Below are 19,371 nucleotides of genomic sequence, written 5' to 3' on the forward strand. Positions count from 1 at the left end.
AGAGTCCAAAAGAGACTGAGGTGAGTGGTGATTTCAACATGCACCGGCATGATTGGGATCTGGCAACGTCGACATTGATGAGCAAGAGCAACTGAGGCTTTCAAAACCGGCACGAGATCTCACATGTTAATGTTAAAAATGTGATTCCCCCCCCCCCCTCCTAAATTCGGTATCTCCGTATATAACGTATTAGCTGAGGATATTAACATCTTTGTATCAGGGTCGGCCCAACACTAAATGAGATCTAAAACAAACTTTAAAAGTGAGGCATTTTTACCTAAATAAATATTTATTTATTAAAATTTTTGGGACCTTTTTTACTTGGTAAAAAAAAGTTTCGAGACCTTTTTTTACTTGATAAAATAAATAAAAAAATTAGAGGCTTAAAGCCTTTGCTTGGATTCCGGCCCTGCTTTATATTCCATACATGCAAGTGTGTTATAATTTCTTTCTCTATTTTCTTTTTATCTATAAACGATCCCAAGAACTTCATAAATTTTAACTTCATTTAAGAGGAAACCAATATATAAATGAAACCAATATGTACCTCTTCAACATATTAGTTACTTTCAAAAATTAGTACAAGTTATAAAATGTTATTATTTCTTACTATAAAATGTCATTTATATCAAAATTTTATTTGGGCTTATATTGATTGATGTATATTTATTTTATTAAAAATGTGTGTTGAATGTAAGACTTTATATATATTTTTGTAAGCTCGTTTATTAATGTGATTCATTTTGGGTTATTTTGGAAACCGCCATTTGCATATAAATGAGTCCAATATCCATGATAAATGAACACAGTGTTCTCTAATTTTATTTATAGAGTGCAAATTTTCTCATGTTCTTTAACAGCTAAGTGCTAAATTAAATAATCAATTTGCAAAAGACCAAAGATCAAATAGAAGATCATATCTTGTCTCATTTGTATGCGTGTTTCTGTGAAAAAAAAACTTATAAAGATGTCTTTTAAAAGGTAAGTAATTTATCTTAATTAATTCTATGGTGCTCTAAATATGAGTATAGATCTGGATAAGTTATTTTCTTATTTTTCTATAATTTCAATATTATAAAAATAGAATTTGAATATATAACCAAACAAACCAAATAGGCAACTCCACATGTTGGATTGTTGAAATTTAAATTGACAAGTTCCATCGCAATTATTTTTGAACTCTAGAGGAGTAAACAAGACATTGGGCATCTTTCGTTCGTTGTGTCTTTGTTGTCTTTAAAGATTGTGTCACGCTCAATCCAGATTTTGAATGGTGTGTGAGATCGAGCGTCAGTCCACTGATTGTGAAGGTCATGCTGTGCAAGCATAGGTATTTGTCTTCATCTACAAAGCATAGCCACCGACTTTAAATAATTAGCAATAATATTAGGTGTGAACAGTACTACTTTGGTTTGAAAGAAGACAAGTACTTTTTTACATGGTTAGTGCAATTTAAAAAAAAAAAACCAAATTAGTGCAACTTTTGTTTTAATTATAAAATCAGTGGGTTGGGCGAGCGCATGAAGAACTAAAGGTAGAGTTTTTTTTCTCATCAAAAGACATTGAAGCTTTCGATGCTCAAGCACAATGTCTTGTGGGCTTGTGGTCTGGGCGGGTCTTTAACAAGCCTCATACCCGCCCAACAAATTAAGGTGACACAATGGCGAGATTATGACCAGGATGAGCAGCTTCGGGATCCGTCGGGTGCCATTGAGTAATTGGATCTGGGCCAGTGGTGCTAGTTTTTATTAGGAATTGGGCCATGGTTGTAAGACTCAACTCCCTTAGGGCTTTCTAGAAGAGGAACCACCCACTCTAAAAAGGAGGCCCACCATTGTACTAAGGGTTTTTCGATGAATTAGTGAATAATACTTTTTATCTACATCATCTTTCCTTATTTGTGTTTAATTTTGCTAGGGTTTACTAGAATATTCATTGATTTCTTAGTATGCTTCCGATACGGAACAATGAGTAAAAATCGCCACTGAAAGTGGCAATACCTCTTTTTTATGATACCGCCACTAGTATGGCGACACACAATTTTCATTTTTTTATTTTCACTTTTAGTGACGGAAAACAATCCATCACAAAATCCTACTATATATTATGAAAGGTATTAGTGACGGAACTGAGGAGAGTAGACGTTCGTCGCAAAATGTCTAGTGATGGAATTTTCTTTGCGACGAAGTCTTTCATCACAAAGTCTTAGTCAATAATGAAAAACAAAATTAGCGACGTATATTAGAGTTGAAATAAATCCGTCGCAAAGTATTATAGCGACTAAATATTGTTTGTGACTTTTTTACATATTATAAACTAGGATTTTGTGACGGACTTTTTTCCGTCACTAAAGAATCAAAACAAAATTTATGGTGTTGCCACTGCAAGCGGTGATTTGATAAAAAATAAAAGGCTTAAATATGTTGGAGGTCCCTCTAAAATATGGGTCATTTGGTTAAGGCCCCTACAAATTTTTTTGGGTGGAATAAGCCCCTAATGTGGAAATAATATATAGTGATAAGCCCCTGCCGTGAGGTTCCGTTTAATTTCTGATGATTCTGCAAAAGGCGCTGACCTAGATTCTATTTTGTGAAAATTATTCAGTTAAAGAGGGTGTCATGTAAGTAAATTATGATTGAAAAAAATAAAAACCCAAAGTAAAAAACCCAAGTAAAATCCTCAAACGTACTTGGGTTTTTTACTTTGGGTTTTTATTTTTTTTTATTTTTTTCAACCCTCATTTACTTACGTGGCACCCTCTTTAATTGAATAATTTTCACAAAATATAATCCACGTCAGCGTCGTTTGCAGAATCATCATAAATTAAACGGAACCACAAGGCAGGGGCTTATCAATATGTATTATTTTCACATTAGGGGCTTATTCCACCCAAAAAATTTTGTACGGGCCTTAAGCAAATGACCCCTATTTTAGAGGGACCTCCAACAGATTTAAGCCAAAATAAAAAAAAAAAGAGGTAATTAAAACAAAAGTTGAACTAGTTTGGTAAAAAAAATTAAAAACACTACAAAAAAATTGTCATATACCAACGGACAGCTTTAGTGACAGCAATAAAAAGCGTAGGTATAAATGTTATTTACCAACAGACTCCTTATTAACCATGGCTATAAGTAGGATATACCTACGGATGATTATTACTGTAACTAATTCATTTAGTGACAAAACTTCAGCCATGGGTAAAAGCGTCGTATACCAACCAATATTTTATTTTGTTACTATATGTTTTAGGGACGAGTATAAAATCTGTGGGTATAGATTACATATATCTACAAATATAATTTCGTCGCTATAGGATATAGTGATAGATATAAATAGGGTGAGAATAGACATTGTATACCAACGGAATTTGACTTACCGTGGCTATAAGTATTATATACCAACGCTTTTTTTTGCCGTAGCTAAAATTTGCCCGCCAAAAATTTCATTATTAAGCGCTTATTTTTTTGCAAAGGTTATTTTTAATTTTTTATCATAAAATAATCATAAAAGACTAAAATTATAGGAGAAAAAAAGCCTTTGCTCTCTCTGAAACGCAAAACGACATTGAGAACACAAAACCCTTCTTCTTCTGAAAACGCAAACGACCCTTGTTCTGCAAAATCCCTAGCTTTGCTTGATGGCGTAGTCGTCAGTCTCCTCCTCTGTTTGTGCGCCGTCGTCCGTCTCCTCCTCTGTCTGTGCGCCCGCGTTTTGCCTTCTCCTCCACCCTTGCGTGCACGCCGTCCGTCTTCTCCTCCTCCCCTGTGTGCGGCGGTTCCAACTTCTCTCCACCTCTGTGCGCGCGACTGGCTGTTCTTCTCGACGGCACTTCTTCTAGACTACAGAGCTCGTACGAAATTGGTAACGTCTTTAACTGGTGGTTTTTTTAAATGCCTATTTCAGACCCTGCCCTAAATGGAGCATGTGCTTCTTTGATTCAATGTTCTGCACCACTTGATATTGTGGTATTGTGGTTTTATGATATTCTGGTTTTATTTACAGATATCTCTTTGTGATTTCATGTTCTGCGCCATTTGATATCTCTCCGTTGTGTTATTTCTTGCTAAATTTGTATACTGAACTAAAACTTGGTACATAATTGAAATGGATAAACCCAAAAGAGGTCATATAATCACTGTATTTTTTTTCCTATATATCAGTTCATATAATTATTTACACTAGCTATTACAGGTTGTGGCTTAATCTAAATTAGAGGCTTCTCATTTTTTGTTTCTTTTATCTAGTGGCACTAGATTGCTACTTCTATGTATCAAAGTTTAGCACTACTTGTGCTATGTTTAATAAAAACTTCTTTGGCCTTTAAGAAAAAAACACTACTGGTTTAGGTGTAAGTTATGGACTATGGTTGTATATATTATGTATCTATGCCTATATTTGTGTCCTGTTTTCTTGTTTTCTTTGTCTTGGCTTTTAAAAAAATAAAACACTACTATGTTAGCAATGGACAGCATAACAAAATAGATCATTTTACAAAGCATCAAAATTGAATAGATTCATAACTGTTGATGAAGCTATCGATCTACCAAAAGTCCATAAAAGAAAAAAACTAAAACAGTAGATAAAAATTCCCAAGATATGACCATTGGTACAAGTAATTAGAATGAGAAGCTTAGCTGACACACTTGTAGATAAACTCCTGGCCCTTTTTTCTTTGATCTCTTGAACACTTTTCCATCCTAAAAGTAATTAGAACGAGAAGCTTAGCTGCCACACTTGTAGCAGCAACTTATATAGAAGGTTTGCTAAGTAATTAGAAGTTAGAACTAACAATAATGAAAGCTGAATTTTCAAGTTCCTATTTAAGATGACTATATATATTAAGCTTGTTTTGAGAGTGTTTTTTAGTTTGTTATGGATGTTCTTGGTTGCTTGATTAAATGCATCATGTTTTTGATAGTGTTATAATTTATTATTTACTTGTTTATTTGAATGTAATTAGTATCAAGGTTGCAATGGGAAAGAAGAGAAAATTAAATATTGGACATCGTAGACCGGAAAACTCAAATCAACATGGTCAACCAAATGAAAATGATGGGATAGAATCTTCCACAAGAAATGCTGAAGAAACCCAATCTAACCCAGACATGGAGAAGAGGTCATACATGGATCTTTGGAGTCTAACTCCATTCCTTCTGATATTGAAACTGAGAAAATACAAGCTGAGAAAGGTATACATGATTTCATTTATATGTTTTATTTATTCTAAATAATAAATTAATGTCTTGGATACTTATGTCTTTTTTCCACATGTGAATGCATAGAGTCGAAACGAGTAAGAGGCCCAACAAGAATGTTAGATGTTTGGGATATGCAAGTTGGTGATTTTATAATAGTTAATTTAGACAAATATGGTCGACCCGTTGGTGAAGAAGCAACAACTCTTACTCGTTTCATAGGTAGTGTCGTTAGAAGACCTCATTTTGCTCCCATCAACTACATTTCTTGGAAAAAGATGCCAAAGGAGAACATAGATGACATGTTGGAAGCAATAGAGGTATCATAATTTTTTTTTGAATTACTTTTATATAATAAAAATGGTATTATGACTTATTTTGTACTATAATATATTTATTTTAACATTTATTGTTTTAGAGTAAATTTGAGTTTGTTCCTCCAATAAATGACACAATAAGAGAAATGTTGAAAGCGGAGTTGAATGAAAAGTGGAGGCAATGGAAGAGTGATATAAAGTCACTAGCATATAATCCTTCTAAAACAGAAGAAGAAATTGCATCCAAATTGCCTGATGATAGAGTTGAACCAAGTCAATATCGTGATTTAGTTCATCATTGGTTTTCAGAATCAGGACAAGTAAGTCCTAAAGCAAATAGATTATTATGCATATTGATCTTAATGTTTTACAAATTTCATTTCTTTACTAATATTAGTTTGTATTATATACAGAAAACAAGTGAGATTAACCGAAGAAATCGTGCCAAGTTTGAAGATGTTCATTGTATGGGAACAAAAAGTCTTCCAAGATTGATTGACGAAAAGGTTTGTATTTATTTGTACATGTCATTGAGTAAATTAATTTGTGCAAAATTACTTATAACTTGTTTAAATGAATTTATAAAAAATTGGGCAAAGGAGTGTCGCCTAAATGTAAAGAGATATACATTCAGACTCGAACTCGTAAAGATGGGACAATTGTCAATGAAAAAGCTGCAAGAGTAATTGTAAGATTTACTTTCTTTCTTGTTTTGCTTAAACGTTTTTTGCATAGTTAACTTATTTTTTGTTGGCATATCTATGATTTTTAGGAAGAACTAAAGAAACATGATGAGGCTGAAACATCTCAATCAACTCAAAACACACAAAGGCATACATCTTGGAAGGAAGACATATTCTCTAAAGTGCAAGGTCTTGATAAAAGGGGGCGTATCCGCTGCATGGGCAAGATTCCAAAATGTAAAAAAACAAAGGCTTCCTCATCCGAAAATGAAGAGCTACGTGATCGAATGAAGCATATGGAAAACTTGTTGGTAAATGTGTTGACACTAATTCAAAATCGACTTCCTGGAGAAGATCTTAATGAGCTTGTGGATGCTGCAAGACGGGTAACCTTTTTCCTTTTGCAGTTTGTGTTATGATTTGTATAAATTGTTCTGTCCGGATAATCTCTTAATGTTTTGTTTTATTTTGTGAATGATCATTGGTTACAATGTGTTATGATACTAAAAATTCAGCACTTTTGACATGTAGATTAGATTGGATACAACAATAATAATTCTGTAGTTTTGGTTGCACTCACACTTGTACAAAAATCTCTTATCTCTTAGTATGTTGCTATTTTTTCTTTCTATTTTTGACAGTTAATTAATATATGTGTACTGCACTGGGGACTTTGTTATCATATTCTCATAAGGTGTTTTGGTCTTCTTTGCCCGATGTGGATTATAGTCTCTAAGCATGCTTTTACTTTTAATAGGTTTCAGATGCTTCGAGTGCCCCGAACCATTTGAATTCTCCAAGTTCAAACGCTAATGAAGATGATGAATATGGTATGTATCTTCTTAGCATGTACTAAATTTGATGATCAAACACTTTGATGGTCGAGATACACAGTTAGCTTAACTCATTGATAGTCTACTTTTGCCAATGTTTGTTTCTATATGTTATTGACATATTCTTTTTAATACTTGCAGATGAAGATGGTGAAGATTAAGAGGCTACTTTGTTCTTGGAGATTGAATATGCATGAGTTTGCAACATTTTTATATACATTGTTTTGATTTTATGTTGTTTTTGTGAATCATGGTTAAATTAGGATTATATGCTATGAATTATTTGAATTGGGAAGCTACTTCATATGCATACTTTATGCTAGCTAGTATGGTACTTTCTGGTGGTCATTTTAATGTCACTTCATGTGCTCTTCACTTTTTTATGTGAGCTGAATGTGTATAGGTGCTTTTATCCTTTAAAACAATTAAGGGATATTTAACTTATATTAGTAAAAAAGTTCTTAGAACCCACAATTATTCAGTAATTTTGACAATTGCAATTTATAATGTGTAATTAAAATCTTCATTTGTTAGTATTTACTACTGTCACTAAATCCAATAGCAATGATATTAAATTCGTAGGTCTAAAAAAAACAATGACAGAAATATTGTCGTTGGTATAAGTTAAAGTACTATACCAACGACGACTCTCCGTCACAAAAAGGTTACAGCGTCGGCAATATTTCCGTGGGTATAGTGCAACCGTAAATTGTCATGAAAGCCTATACCGATGGAAACAAAACCGTAGGTATATCATATTGAGCTAAACTTACGGAGGGATTACCGTCACTATAAGTTATACCGACGGAACCAAAACCGTGGGTACGGCGAAATAAAAACCACGAAAATTTTTGCCGTCGGTAAAAGTTTTTTGAGCAATAGCGACGGTTTTTTACCCTTTACCTACGGCTTTCTTCCGTCACTATATGGCAAGTTTTTTGTAGTGAAACTAACATTAACCATGTAAAAGAGCCAGATAACAATAAATGTGATATGTGATTGTGATGTAAAAGAATAGAAAAATGGTTGCGTATAAGGCAAGATCAAGATAATGAAAACTCCATAAAATTTTACAATACAATTTGTTGATATATTCGGTTGGACTAAAAAAATGTTGTGATCATTAACAAAGCTACTATTTTTTTTTTGAAAACTGAATAACATATTATTAAGAAGCCTCTAAACAGGCAAGTAACGAAACGCATGTTCATGTCGCCTACAAACAAAAACCCCCACCCATTGACCACATTTAAGAGACTTTGAGAACGGGTCTCATTAAAACCTTAGAAGGAAAAAACCCATTGGGAAAAAATCCTAATAAGGAAAAAGAGTACCCAATTCTCAAAGGGGTCAAAACCAGCTAAGTACCTAGCCAATAACCCACCCTTCAAACACCCAAAAACAAATGAAAATTACACCTCCAGCATAACTAAGACATTATCCAAGTATCTATTGGCCTGCACCTCCACACAAATAGCAGCAATGCTTCGATCAGTACATCTCTAGCTTGCAAAATTTCCTCCAGACAAAATTGTATTCATGATGTCATGCATCAAACCACATGCCTTGCATCTCATGGTTAAAACACCTGCAAAAACATCAAAATACACAAGCCTTCTCCACCACAAGAGTACTATCTCGAACACCAAAGACCGAAAATCATTTAATTAACCCCACCCAGTCAATCACACACAAAAACATCCTCTGCAGCATAAAAAATACTTATAAAATCCCCCCCCCCCCCTTATCCAAATAAAGTTCATGAAAGTGATTCACACATATATCCCCTCATTAAATATACCCCAACACATACTCTAGACCCACTTAGCTTTATCACACACAGTACAGTAAAAGAAAAATACATTAATAATGAACTAACAGTAATTAGTCCCCGAATGATAGCTCAAGTGTTAAGAGTTAGAAGCCATATATGTTGGGTGGGGGAAGTCCAGAGATCAATCCCTGGATGATGTAATTCATATTTCTGATGTACTAAAAAAACTAACAGTAGTTATCATTAAATGATAGCTCAGGTGATAAAAGTTAGAGTACATGTGGGTTGGGTGGGGGAGGTCCAAGATCAATTCCCAGAGAATGCAATTTATTTTTTCAATGTAAAAAAAAACTAACAATAATCAATGAAAAAGAAATTTTTTCAACGATGTGAGTATAAAGACTAATGAAGATATATAGAACATTAATTAAACACAAGAATGATTTTTTGAACATTTAATCTATTTTTGGAATAAGCTATATACAGCACAAGGTGGTTGCATTTTGATACCTAATCAGCTATCAATTGAGTGACGCTTTCATCATAAATATGCACATTTGATAAGTTAGTAGTTGATTTTTTTTTTTGACAGTCAGTTAGTAGTTGATTTGGTACCGACCTACTTAATACAATGATAATGCTTTCTTCTTATCATAATATCATCATTGATTTATGCACTTGAAAAAAAAAGAATGCGGTAAATGAAAAGGATCGTAAAATAAAAATTGTTGGGGTAACTAATGCATAATTGATGAATAAAATTAATCATTAATTTAAATACTATTTAATTTGTATGAAAAATAAATTTATATTTTAACTTTATATTTCTCTCTTTATTTATATATAGAATTTTTTTTTATCGAATAGAAAATTGATTTTTATAGTATATGTTAATAATTTTGTTCTAAATTGATATCATTTTGTTCTATTTCTGGATATAGAATAATGTTATTTTTAGAAAATTTTAAGAATTTCATTATCCAAAAATGTTATTTTATTTGAATTGCTCGAGTTGTGTAATTATTTATCACCAGATGAATACTATTACTATGTAGCTTTGGTAGACAGATGAGAACGGAACAGGACATGTGGGTTCTGTTCTGTGTTTGTTACGTTTTTAAGATGAAACGGAACATGACATAATGCTTCTGGAACGGAACACTTTGGTTCCATGAAAAATGATGGAACGAAAAGGAACAGAACGAAACACTCTCTTTAAAAAATTAGACGGACAAAAATAACCCTAACTTATTTTGAAATCTCATCAGACCCCTCCATTGATTCCTCGTTCTTCTTCGTAAAATGGAAAATGGGATTCCATGTAAATCCTATGAAACATCGATTGACACATATTACCATAGCCACAAAACATCGATTAAAAGCCAATTATATGTCTTCCATATCACACTGTTTCCATGTGAATCAATAAATTTGAAGCGTGCCCTATGATAGCATATGAAAGAAAGAAACTGCAGGGAAAGTATTTAAAAATCAATTCACTCCCATTGAAAGTAATCACGCACACATTGAATTTGAACATTTGCCCAAAGAAACAAATTAATTTTGAATTATATCTAAGCGAAACCATGAGAGGAGGAAGAAGATGCACAATAGGGTCATATATGTAATTTAACTTATAATTATGTTCTAATGATGTGAAGTTACCAAACACGATACATGAATGAAATATTATTGTCCTGTTCCATTATGTTACGTTCTGTTCTGTTCTGTCCTGTTTCGTTCCGCTACCAAACGCTACCTATAGGTTGCACATGTCATAATGAATTATATGATGATATTATGTAGTTTTTTTATATGGAAAGAATACATATATATATATATATTATATAAGCACATAGCAGCCCCTACTATATATATATATATATAATAACAAAAGACAAACAAAATGAGCAACCAGAGAGTGAAAATTTAATATTATGTAGTGGGTACATAATTATTGTGATTTGTGCACCCCACACAGCGGGTGCCAATTTCTTCATATGATTTTAAAGTGATCATAATTAACGAAGTTTTTAATTTTTTTTCTCTTTAATCATAAGATGGAATCCGTTGGTTGGCTGTTGATGACTTTGTTGAGGAAAAATATTAAATTATATTATAATCTCAAATTGGTCCACAGATCAGGCAATTTTTTATTTTTTATTGTAATCACACAATAAAGGAATCTCTAGCTAGTTGGCACTTGGCAAGCAAAATGAAAATTAAATAACGGTATAATGGTCTGTTGATCTCCATTATTTGACCTTGCACTTATTTGCAGAAGGCACTACACGACATCACGCACGCTCAAAACTTATCATATCAGGAAGACTAAATAAGTATTTTGGTCTGTACCAGCTGAAAGGAAATATCAACCATTTTTAATCCAAATCGATATAGGAGTACTAGTTGTTGATTTGAAAAATCATACAGTTAATGGATCAAGTTTTGTCGGTTCTTACTACCCTTGAAATATAGAGGATACCGGCGGTTACTCTCATTGCCCATTGATCATTGATCTTGTATTTAGCAGTTAAGGTCTCAATTCTAATAAAAAGAAATTATAGAAGGTTCGTCAGCTGTTATTAGGCGTCATCTCTTCTCATATCTTGAAGAAGCAATTAAAATAACATAACTGTTGCGGAGTGTTATCAGGTGGCATAGGTGGAGGGAGACAAATCTAGTCGCTCAGGGTGAGGGAGGAGCCGAGGGTGAGTGCGATAAAGGCGAAGGTGAAAGGAGGCGGATCTGGGGCTGAGGGGGGATAAAGAGGGAAAGGGTGGCAGAGGATAAAAGAAGAGCCGAGGGACAGGGTGGGGATGACAAAAACGGAGGAGGAGGGTGGACTGGGCGAGACCCTGGGGTCCCTCGCCCAGGCGCGCCAGCCATGGGTGACGTGCAAGCCAGGGAATTGGCCTTTCTCCCGGGAGGCCCGACTGGCCCATTAAGAGAAGTTAGGGGCGTCAAGCCCAACCCCCAAATCTATAAATAGGGGACGGTTACCAATTGTAAGGGACTGTTAGCTCATTTGAGAAATAACATGATTGAAATTCAGTTACTTTCTCTCTCTAAACGGTTACGCTCTTACTCTCACTAGATTCTCACATCACGATCCTTTCACTCTAGGTACCGTACCTCATCTCTATGTTCTTGGATATAACAGAGGGAGTGCGGTGGTTCACAACGTCTTCCGGAGAATCTAGCGTCTTCCTAGCTCGCTCAACTCTAAACTGAACTTAACCGAAACAAGTTAGTGTCGGCTAAGTTGACTCTAAAAAAATTGGTTTTTTTATTTTTCGTAATCTTTGCGTCGGTTTTTCCAACGATAATGGGTCAAAAATAGCACCGGTGTCGTGGTCAACGCTAATTTTATTCGCTAAATTAGCACATTGTTATAGTTGCGTGGCCTGTTACTTTTGTTTTAAGGAAGACTTTTGTTTATGTTCATGATTTTAGGCATTGTGGAAGCCTAATGGGCATTGTTTCTAATTTTCTATAGTTCTAGAGGTTGTGTGTATATAGGTGGGATTCATTTGAATTTGGATAATAGTTGGCCTCTAACTTAATAACATAGAATGATGTGTGGTGTTATCTAGAATTTCTTGTTGTTTAAGTAATGGAGATGTTTTTCATGTTGAGCTACTCACTGTGGAAGTTTGCTTACAACATGTTTGAGATTGGGGCTTTAAAATGGTTGATTGGTAGTCTGATTTCCTAGAGGTTATACATGTCCTAGTGATTAACTGAATATTACATGTAAGCTTAATTTCTTGATCTCGATCCCTCAATGTCTTTCTCTCATCTATGGTTGGAGATGCTTTGGTTCGGGGCAAGCTTCTAGAAATGACTCACTTTATTGTGCTTGAAACTCCTCCTTTGCAATGTTAATTCTTTTCTTAGTGAAGTGTTGATTGTGTAGTTTGTCTATACTCTTGCACAGGGCCGGTCCCGACATTTTGGAGGCCCTGGGTTAATAATAAAAATGGACTCCTAAATTTTTTTTTGGAGAAAGTTTAATAGGAAAACTAAGGCAAAAAAAGGCCTTTTACAGCGCTTCGGACATCTCGCCGCTGTTAAATAGTATACCAGGTACGAAGTGCTGTAAAAGATTGACTATTTACAGCGCTTTTTTAAGTAAAAGCGCTGTAAAAAGTATTCGAATATTTTTTGGAGCCCTTTTTTTTGGAGGCCCTGGGCTGTGGGCCTGCTTGCACAGGCCAGGGCCGGCCCTGCTCTTGCAAATGTATAAAAAAAATACTTAAATAAAATTTTAATTGAATTTCTTTAAGAAATATCCATATACTATTTATATGGGACCCTTTTGTTAAAGGCATTAATTATATGGGACGCTTGTTAGTTACTTTTACGTGCAAAACACTGAGGAAAGACTCATTCTTATACAATAGATTAGTATTATGGTGACCCTAATATGCACCACTTTTTGAGTAGTGTAATTTTACACCATTTTTTAACCTGTTATAACAGGTCAACACATATTTTTTTAAACAAATTTAATATATAACAAATTTTTAATGATAATTTAAAAAAAAATGTGTTGACCTGCTATAACCGGTCAAAGTAAGTGGTGTAAAATTGCATTATTCTAAAAGTGGTGCATGTTAGGAGAATCCTAGTATTAGAACATTGACCCTTAAATAAATTGTTTTATTGACTTTGCTTATATAAAGGCTAATATCGTTTTTTTTTTCTTTTTGACGGTGACTAAACCGTTAGTCTACTCATAGGCACACCTATTTTAAGCTTAATTGGCTATTAGGACACGTTAACTTTAGGAAAAACCGAACAAATTTATATCGTCAAATTCAAATAATGTATTTACAAATAAAATAGATTAGATGTATATAAGAATCTAACTTCCATTTCAAGAAAATAAAAATAAAAAGGCTAAAATGCACTTTTTGCCCCTGATGTTTCAAGTTTGTGCAAATTCTGCCCCTACTTTATTTTTGTCGATGTTTCTACCCCTCATGTTTTCAAACAGTGCATCGTCTACCCCTCATGTTTTCAAACAGTGCATCGTCTACCCCTCCGTCAGGGGTAGACGGTGCACTGTTTAAAAACATGAGGGGTAGAAACATCGACAAAAATAGATAGGGGCAGAATTTGCACAAACTTGAAACATCAGGGGCCAAAAATGCTTTTTAGCCATAAATAAAAAACTAACTTAACTTGATTCATTGCAACGTACCTTAAAAACGGCCATTCCACCTATAATATGATCACCGTTGGTTTAATTAAGTAATGAAGTCAAAGTCCATTGCTTTTTTTTTTACATGTCAATTGCTTAAATGTAAAGTATTTTGTATTGAAGTTCAAAAAATAAAAAAAGTTTTTTGTATTGGAAAAAAAATGCGGAATTTCTAAGTCAAAAAAACTTGTGTACAAGTATAAAATTTCCAAGTGTTGTGTAACTTATAATAATAGAGACTAGTGAACTCTTTGCCTTCTGGCTTTTAATAGATTTGATGTTGAATTTCAAAAAAATAATAATAGAGACTAGTGTTTTTTACCCGCGCGTTGTACGGAGAATATGTCTATTGTATTTGATACATTAATTAATACTTTGATTATTAAAAATATATTAAACAACGAATGAAATATAATAGTCAGAATTGATGAGTAAAGTGGACATAAGGACTTCTCTTCTAAGTAGGGATGTCAATGAGTAGGGTCTGGGTAGGGTATAAAATTAAAACATATATCAATTGAAAATTATATCTTCTAAAATAATATCAATTAATTAGTATAGAATATATAAAATTAAAACATATATTAATTGAAAATTATACCCTCTAACAAATTGACACGTGGAATAATTTTTATGACAATTAATCTGGTGCTGACATGTCACTATGAAAGTTCTTCTTTTCTAATATATATTGATATTGATATTGATATCTGAAACATTTATTATTCTGTATATAATAACTTTTCTCGTAGTCTAATTTAATATTTTCTTGTTCTTTTTTATAATAATTGGATAATAATCAACCCATTAAATTCATGAAGGTTGTTTTTTTTTTTCTGTTTCTTTTGTAGTTGGTGCCTACTTGAGAGGGTTTGTTCTCAAGTTGACTCTTGTTTTTCAATATATATTTCTCTTTTCTAAAAAAAATATATGAAGGTTATTACTTTTTGGAACCTTGGATAGCTATTGGTGATTTCTATGAAATTTGCTCTCCGTTTTAAGTGGTTGGTGGGGAGTTTTGTGAGCAACGTGCTCTAAATATGCTCAACATGATGAATGCTTGCCAATTCATTGACCTTGGAGTGACGAGCACTAGATTTACATGGAAAAGGGTGGAGAAAGGTAGACAGATAATTGCCAAGAGGCTTGACAGGGCTTTGGGAGATACCAAATGGCTTCTCTTGTTTCCGGAAGCTTATGTGGAAGTCCTAGCCCGAGTTTCCTCTCATACCACTCCCCATTTCTGGTACGCTTTGAGGTGGAGGCTGGTGATCATGATATTCGTCCTTTCTGCTTCTAGGCCACATGGTCCACGCACCCTTCTTTTGAATCCCTAGTTAGTCAAAATTGGATGAAGCATGCGTCATCTATGGTGGGAAGTTGAAGAATGTATAGGAAGCGGCGATGGATTTCAACAGTGAAGTGTTTGGAAATATACACCGTAGGAAGATAAGGTTGAAGCGACGGTTGCATGGAGTTCAGCGAGAACTTGACTGGAGGGGAATTGAGGCGCTTTCCTGGCTAGAGAGATCGCTCCATAAAGAGTATGATGAGATTATGCGTCAGGAAGACTGTTTTGGTACCAGAAATCTCGAGAAAATTGGGTTCGGCTTGGAGACTGCAATACCAAGTTCTTTCACGCTCAAACTGTAGTCACATGGAAGCGGAACAAAATTCATGGGATCTACATCTAGGATGACACTTGTTGTGTGGACTAGGGGACCCTTCAGGAGGCTAGGTGCTTTTTTATTAACATCTTTTCTGTTGATGCTTAGGTAAACCCCCAAATCAACCTTCAATTTCACCGCTTTTCTGATATCTCTACGACATCAGAACCAACAACCTAAAACCTTTGTTTTTTCCTTCCCCTCTTAGCAACTTTTCTAGGCCTATCTCTTTTTCTTCCAAACATAAAAATCTTGGTCCTTAGAGGGGCTCCTTCTCCACAAAAGGAAAATAGGAAAGAGGCTTAAATGACGTTCTTTATTCACCTGCTTAAATTGATCGTGCGGTTCAATGTCACAACTATGTATTTTTAAGAATTCTTAACCTCAAAATTTAAACATCTTACTTCAAAATAATTATACAAACTTATTTAAATAATTTAAAAAAAATTATGAATAAGTATAACCACTTATTTATAAATTAATATAAAAATCTTACCAAAACCATAGTCAAAAGAACGTATAAGTTATATGCTCCTTTAGTAAAGATAACCAAATAACCAAATAACCAAACATCTTGAATGATTACTTATCCATGTGTGGGATCTTGCAAACCAAACACCTCCTCTAACTTCGAAACATAGTATTATACTATTATAGTATTATTATCCTTCAAACAACACATTTTCTATTAAATAATTTAAAATGTTATGTATACGTCACCTTTAAGATAAAATTAATTATACAGACACGCATTCCGAGATAGTACTTCTTCAACCGAATTTCTTACACTTTTTACGAAACCCATTTTTTTACAATAAAGTAGGCTAGTAGCTCTGCTTCTAATTAAAGGAACATAGGAGTATTAAGCTACTTTTATTATATTTTCAAAAAAATATTATTTATTTTTCCTTTATTTTCTCATGAATTGTTTTCAGAAGAAAAATAAAAAAATCATTACTCATCTTAACTACTCTCCGGTCTTTTTTATAAGAAAAATTTGGCCAAATCACACAAACCAAGAAAACATATATTTTTTATAAAATAAACTATTATACTTAATTCCAATGATGCTTTTTCCTTTTTACAAGAACAATCACATTAATTACCATAAATGTTGACTATGCCTATTGGGTGCTTGTAATTTCTCTCCAAATTTTTGCACTGGGAATATATCTCTTTGTATTGAAATTGATTATTTGACTTAATTTTATAAAAGTATTTCTTATAAAAAGGACAAAAAAAATTGCTAAAATGTTTCTTATAAAAATGACCGGAGAGAGTATATCCCAAGTGAACAGAGTGTTCCACCACCACACCAGAAAAAACAAACCACAACATTATCCCCCAAACGAACCTGTCCCCTGAAGCTAAAAACAATGAACTAGCCATCATTCCCTGCTAAACACACAGACACAAACGACACGGCCCGTAATTGCCGTTTCGACTACCCTGTTTGCACAAACGTTCCCGATGTGGGACTCAAAGTAGAAAAATCGATTCCAAAGAGAAAATTAACAAGAAAATGAAGAACAACGACAGAAAAAGTAGCAGATTAGAAATCAATTATAGGAACTTTGATTCAACACATATATAATAACAGAGTGTCCATCAAAACCCGAAAAACAGGGTATATGAAGTTCCATTTTTACAACAAATTCAAATCTGGATGATTCGATCTATACAAGTTGAGAAATTCTTCTGGGATGGGAAATGAACAAGGGTAGAAAAATGAAAACAAAAAGCAACAACTACTGATGATGCTGATGATGTTCTTCTTCAATTCAATCAACGGAGGTACCCGTAGAAAGGGAGAGGAGAACTTGCGGCGCGGTTCAGAGTGGCGAGTGGCTCTGTGGTTCTCTCTTGCACGGTGACGACGGTTTCTGCGACGGAGACGACGAATTCTATGGCTAATCTGACTAGGGTTATGCACAATTCTAATCTGTGGATCACCATCACTGCGATGCTATGCTAGCTTCTCAGATTCTGATTCTGATTTTGATTTTTTCCCTTTCTCTTTGTTGTGTTACTTTCTCGGAATGTGGCTGTGAGCTGCTTTATATAATAAAACTAAGATTCTTTTTTTTCCATTTAGCTCCAAATAGGAGAGAGGAAAAATTATTAAAATTGACACAATTGAAACATATGATAATATATAATATCATGTGACAGAAAGAAAATAAAAGGATAATATATACTGTATTATAACACAGTTGATAGATAGTTGAGCTTCTTAAGTTTTTCTACTTCAGTGTTCGCTTCGGGGTGGTGTGTTAAGAAAATGATTTGTTAACAGATGTCTATTCACTTAACATAACGTAATTGTAAAGCATTGCAGATTAGTCTTATTAGTTTCGGATGTGGTGTCCTTATAAATAGAAAAGGAATAGTATAAGATGGAAAATGGGTGAAATTAGTGTTAATATGTCTGAAGATTGGGATAGCTTTAGCATAGTGGACCACTGGATCGACGGCAACCAAGTGGGTCAGTTTATCTGTTGGTTTAAACTTTTACGCTTTGCTTTCCTATGTGGATAACTGGATAAGAAGAGACTGTGAAAATGACAGGGAAAAAAATTAAAAACAAATACTGAAATTAATTTGAGAACAGTGTTTTTGGTTAAGGATAAGATAAAGAAATTATAAAAAAAGTTAATCTAGTCAAAAAAAAATTGAAAGTAGTTATTATTCTAGTCAATAAAGTTAGGATTCCTGTTCAAAAAAATAATTAAAGTTAGGATTCGAATTTAATGCATTAAATATGTAAAGAAAGAGGACAAACAACTTTATCATTCATAATAATTTTAGAATTTAATTAATCATTTTATTCTTTCTTTTTTGTACAATTAATCATTTTATTCTTTGCCTATAAAAAAAATTCATTTCATTCTTTTTTATCTGTTATTAAGAAAAATTAATAATTATTTCAAAAAAATAATAATTAATCACATTGTTAAGTATGGTCAATAGTCTCATGTATAACAACAATGATATATACACACCTCATTTTCTAAACACTTCATTTTCACTTTCTAAATACCCATTTTTTGTTACAGTATAAATACTCATTTGTTACTCCAATTACACTTTACCAATTAATAAAATTCTACTTTTTTTCTTTTTTTACTGTTTCTCTGATTCAATAATTTTGACTAATCCTCAATTTTCCAATCAACATTAAAAAAGATTTTAAGTAAGGGTATAATTGAAAAATATAATTAATGAAATTTAAAAAATGATAGCTTAATAAATAGATAAAAATAATCTGTTAAGTTTTTATTAAATGAAAAAGAACAAGAAGAGTATATAATTACAGTAAAATAAATGTAATTTCCATTTATTATATTTTTTATATTTTAAAAGTTATAATAGCAAAATAAGGTTTTTAAATTAACCATGTAGGTAATTCATCGGTTTTGGGTAATCTGAACGGAGGTCGCAATGGTGGTTCGCAAAGGAATGATGCGATTGTTGTCCCTAAGTTCACGGCGGAGCTCCAGGTTCCATTGTGAATATGAGTACTTGTAGAAGACACTTCGACGCTTAAGCCATAGTAAGTGTTAGGAGAGAATCATATAAACTTAGTAAGAACTCAAGTGTAAACGCTAAGAATGAATAACATGCATATTATTTAAATGAATAATAGAACTTGTATTTATATATCGGAGCTCGTGGTAATTGTCTTTGCAAGTG

The 19,371-nt window shown here is 33.3% G+C and overlaps 1 protein-coding gene across 1 annotated transcript; it reads left to right on the forward strand.

The window, feature by feature from the left end:
• The first annotated feature begins 5,289 nt into the window (after positions 1–5,289).
• Positions 5,290–7,407, forward strand: LOC130714677 (uncharacterized). The gene is made up of 6 exons (XM_057564600.1): positions 5,290–5,515; positions 5,614–5,832; positions 5,926–6,018; positions 6,285–6,581; positions 6,953–7,025; positions 7,170–7,407. Exons 1-6 carry the CDS (start codon positions 5,312–5,314, stop codon positions 7,187–7,189), a joined length of 906 nt encoding a protein of 301 aa, XP_057420583.1. The 5' UTR covers positions 5,290–5,311; the 3' UTR covers positions 7,190–7,407.
• Positions 7,408–19,371: the final 11,964 nt, after the last annotated feature.

Source organism: Lotus japonicus, chromosome 4 (genome assembly GCF_012489685.1).
Source record: "Lotus japonicus ecotype B-129 chromosome 4, LjGifu_v1.2".
Classification (NCBI taxonomy): domain Eukaryota; kingdom Viridiplantae; phylum Streptophyta; class Magnoliopsida; order Fabales; family Fabaceae; genus Lotus; species Lotus japonicus.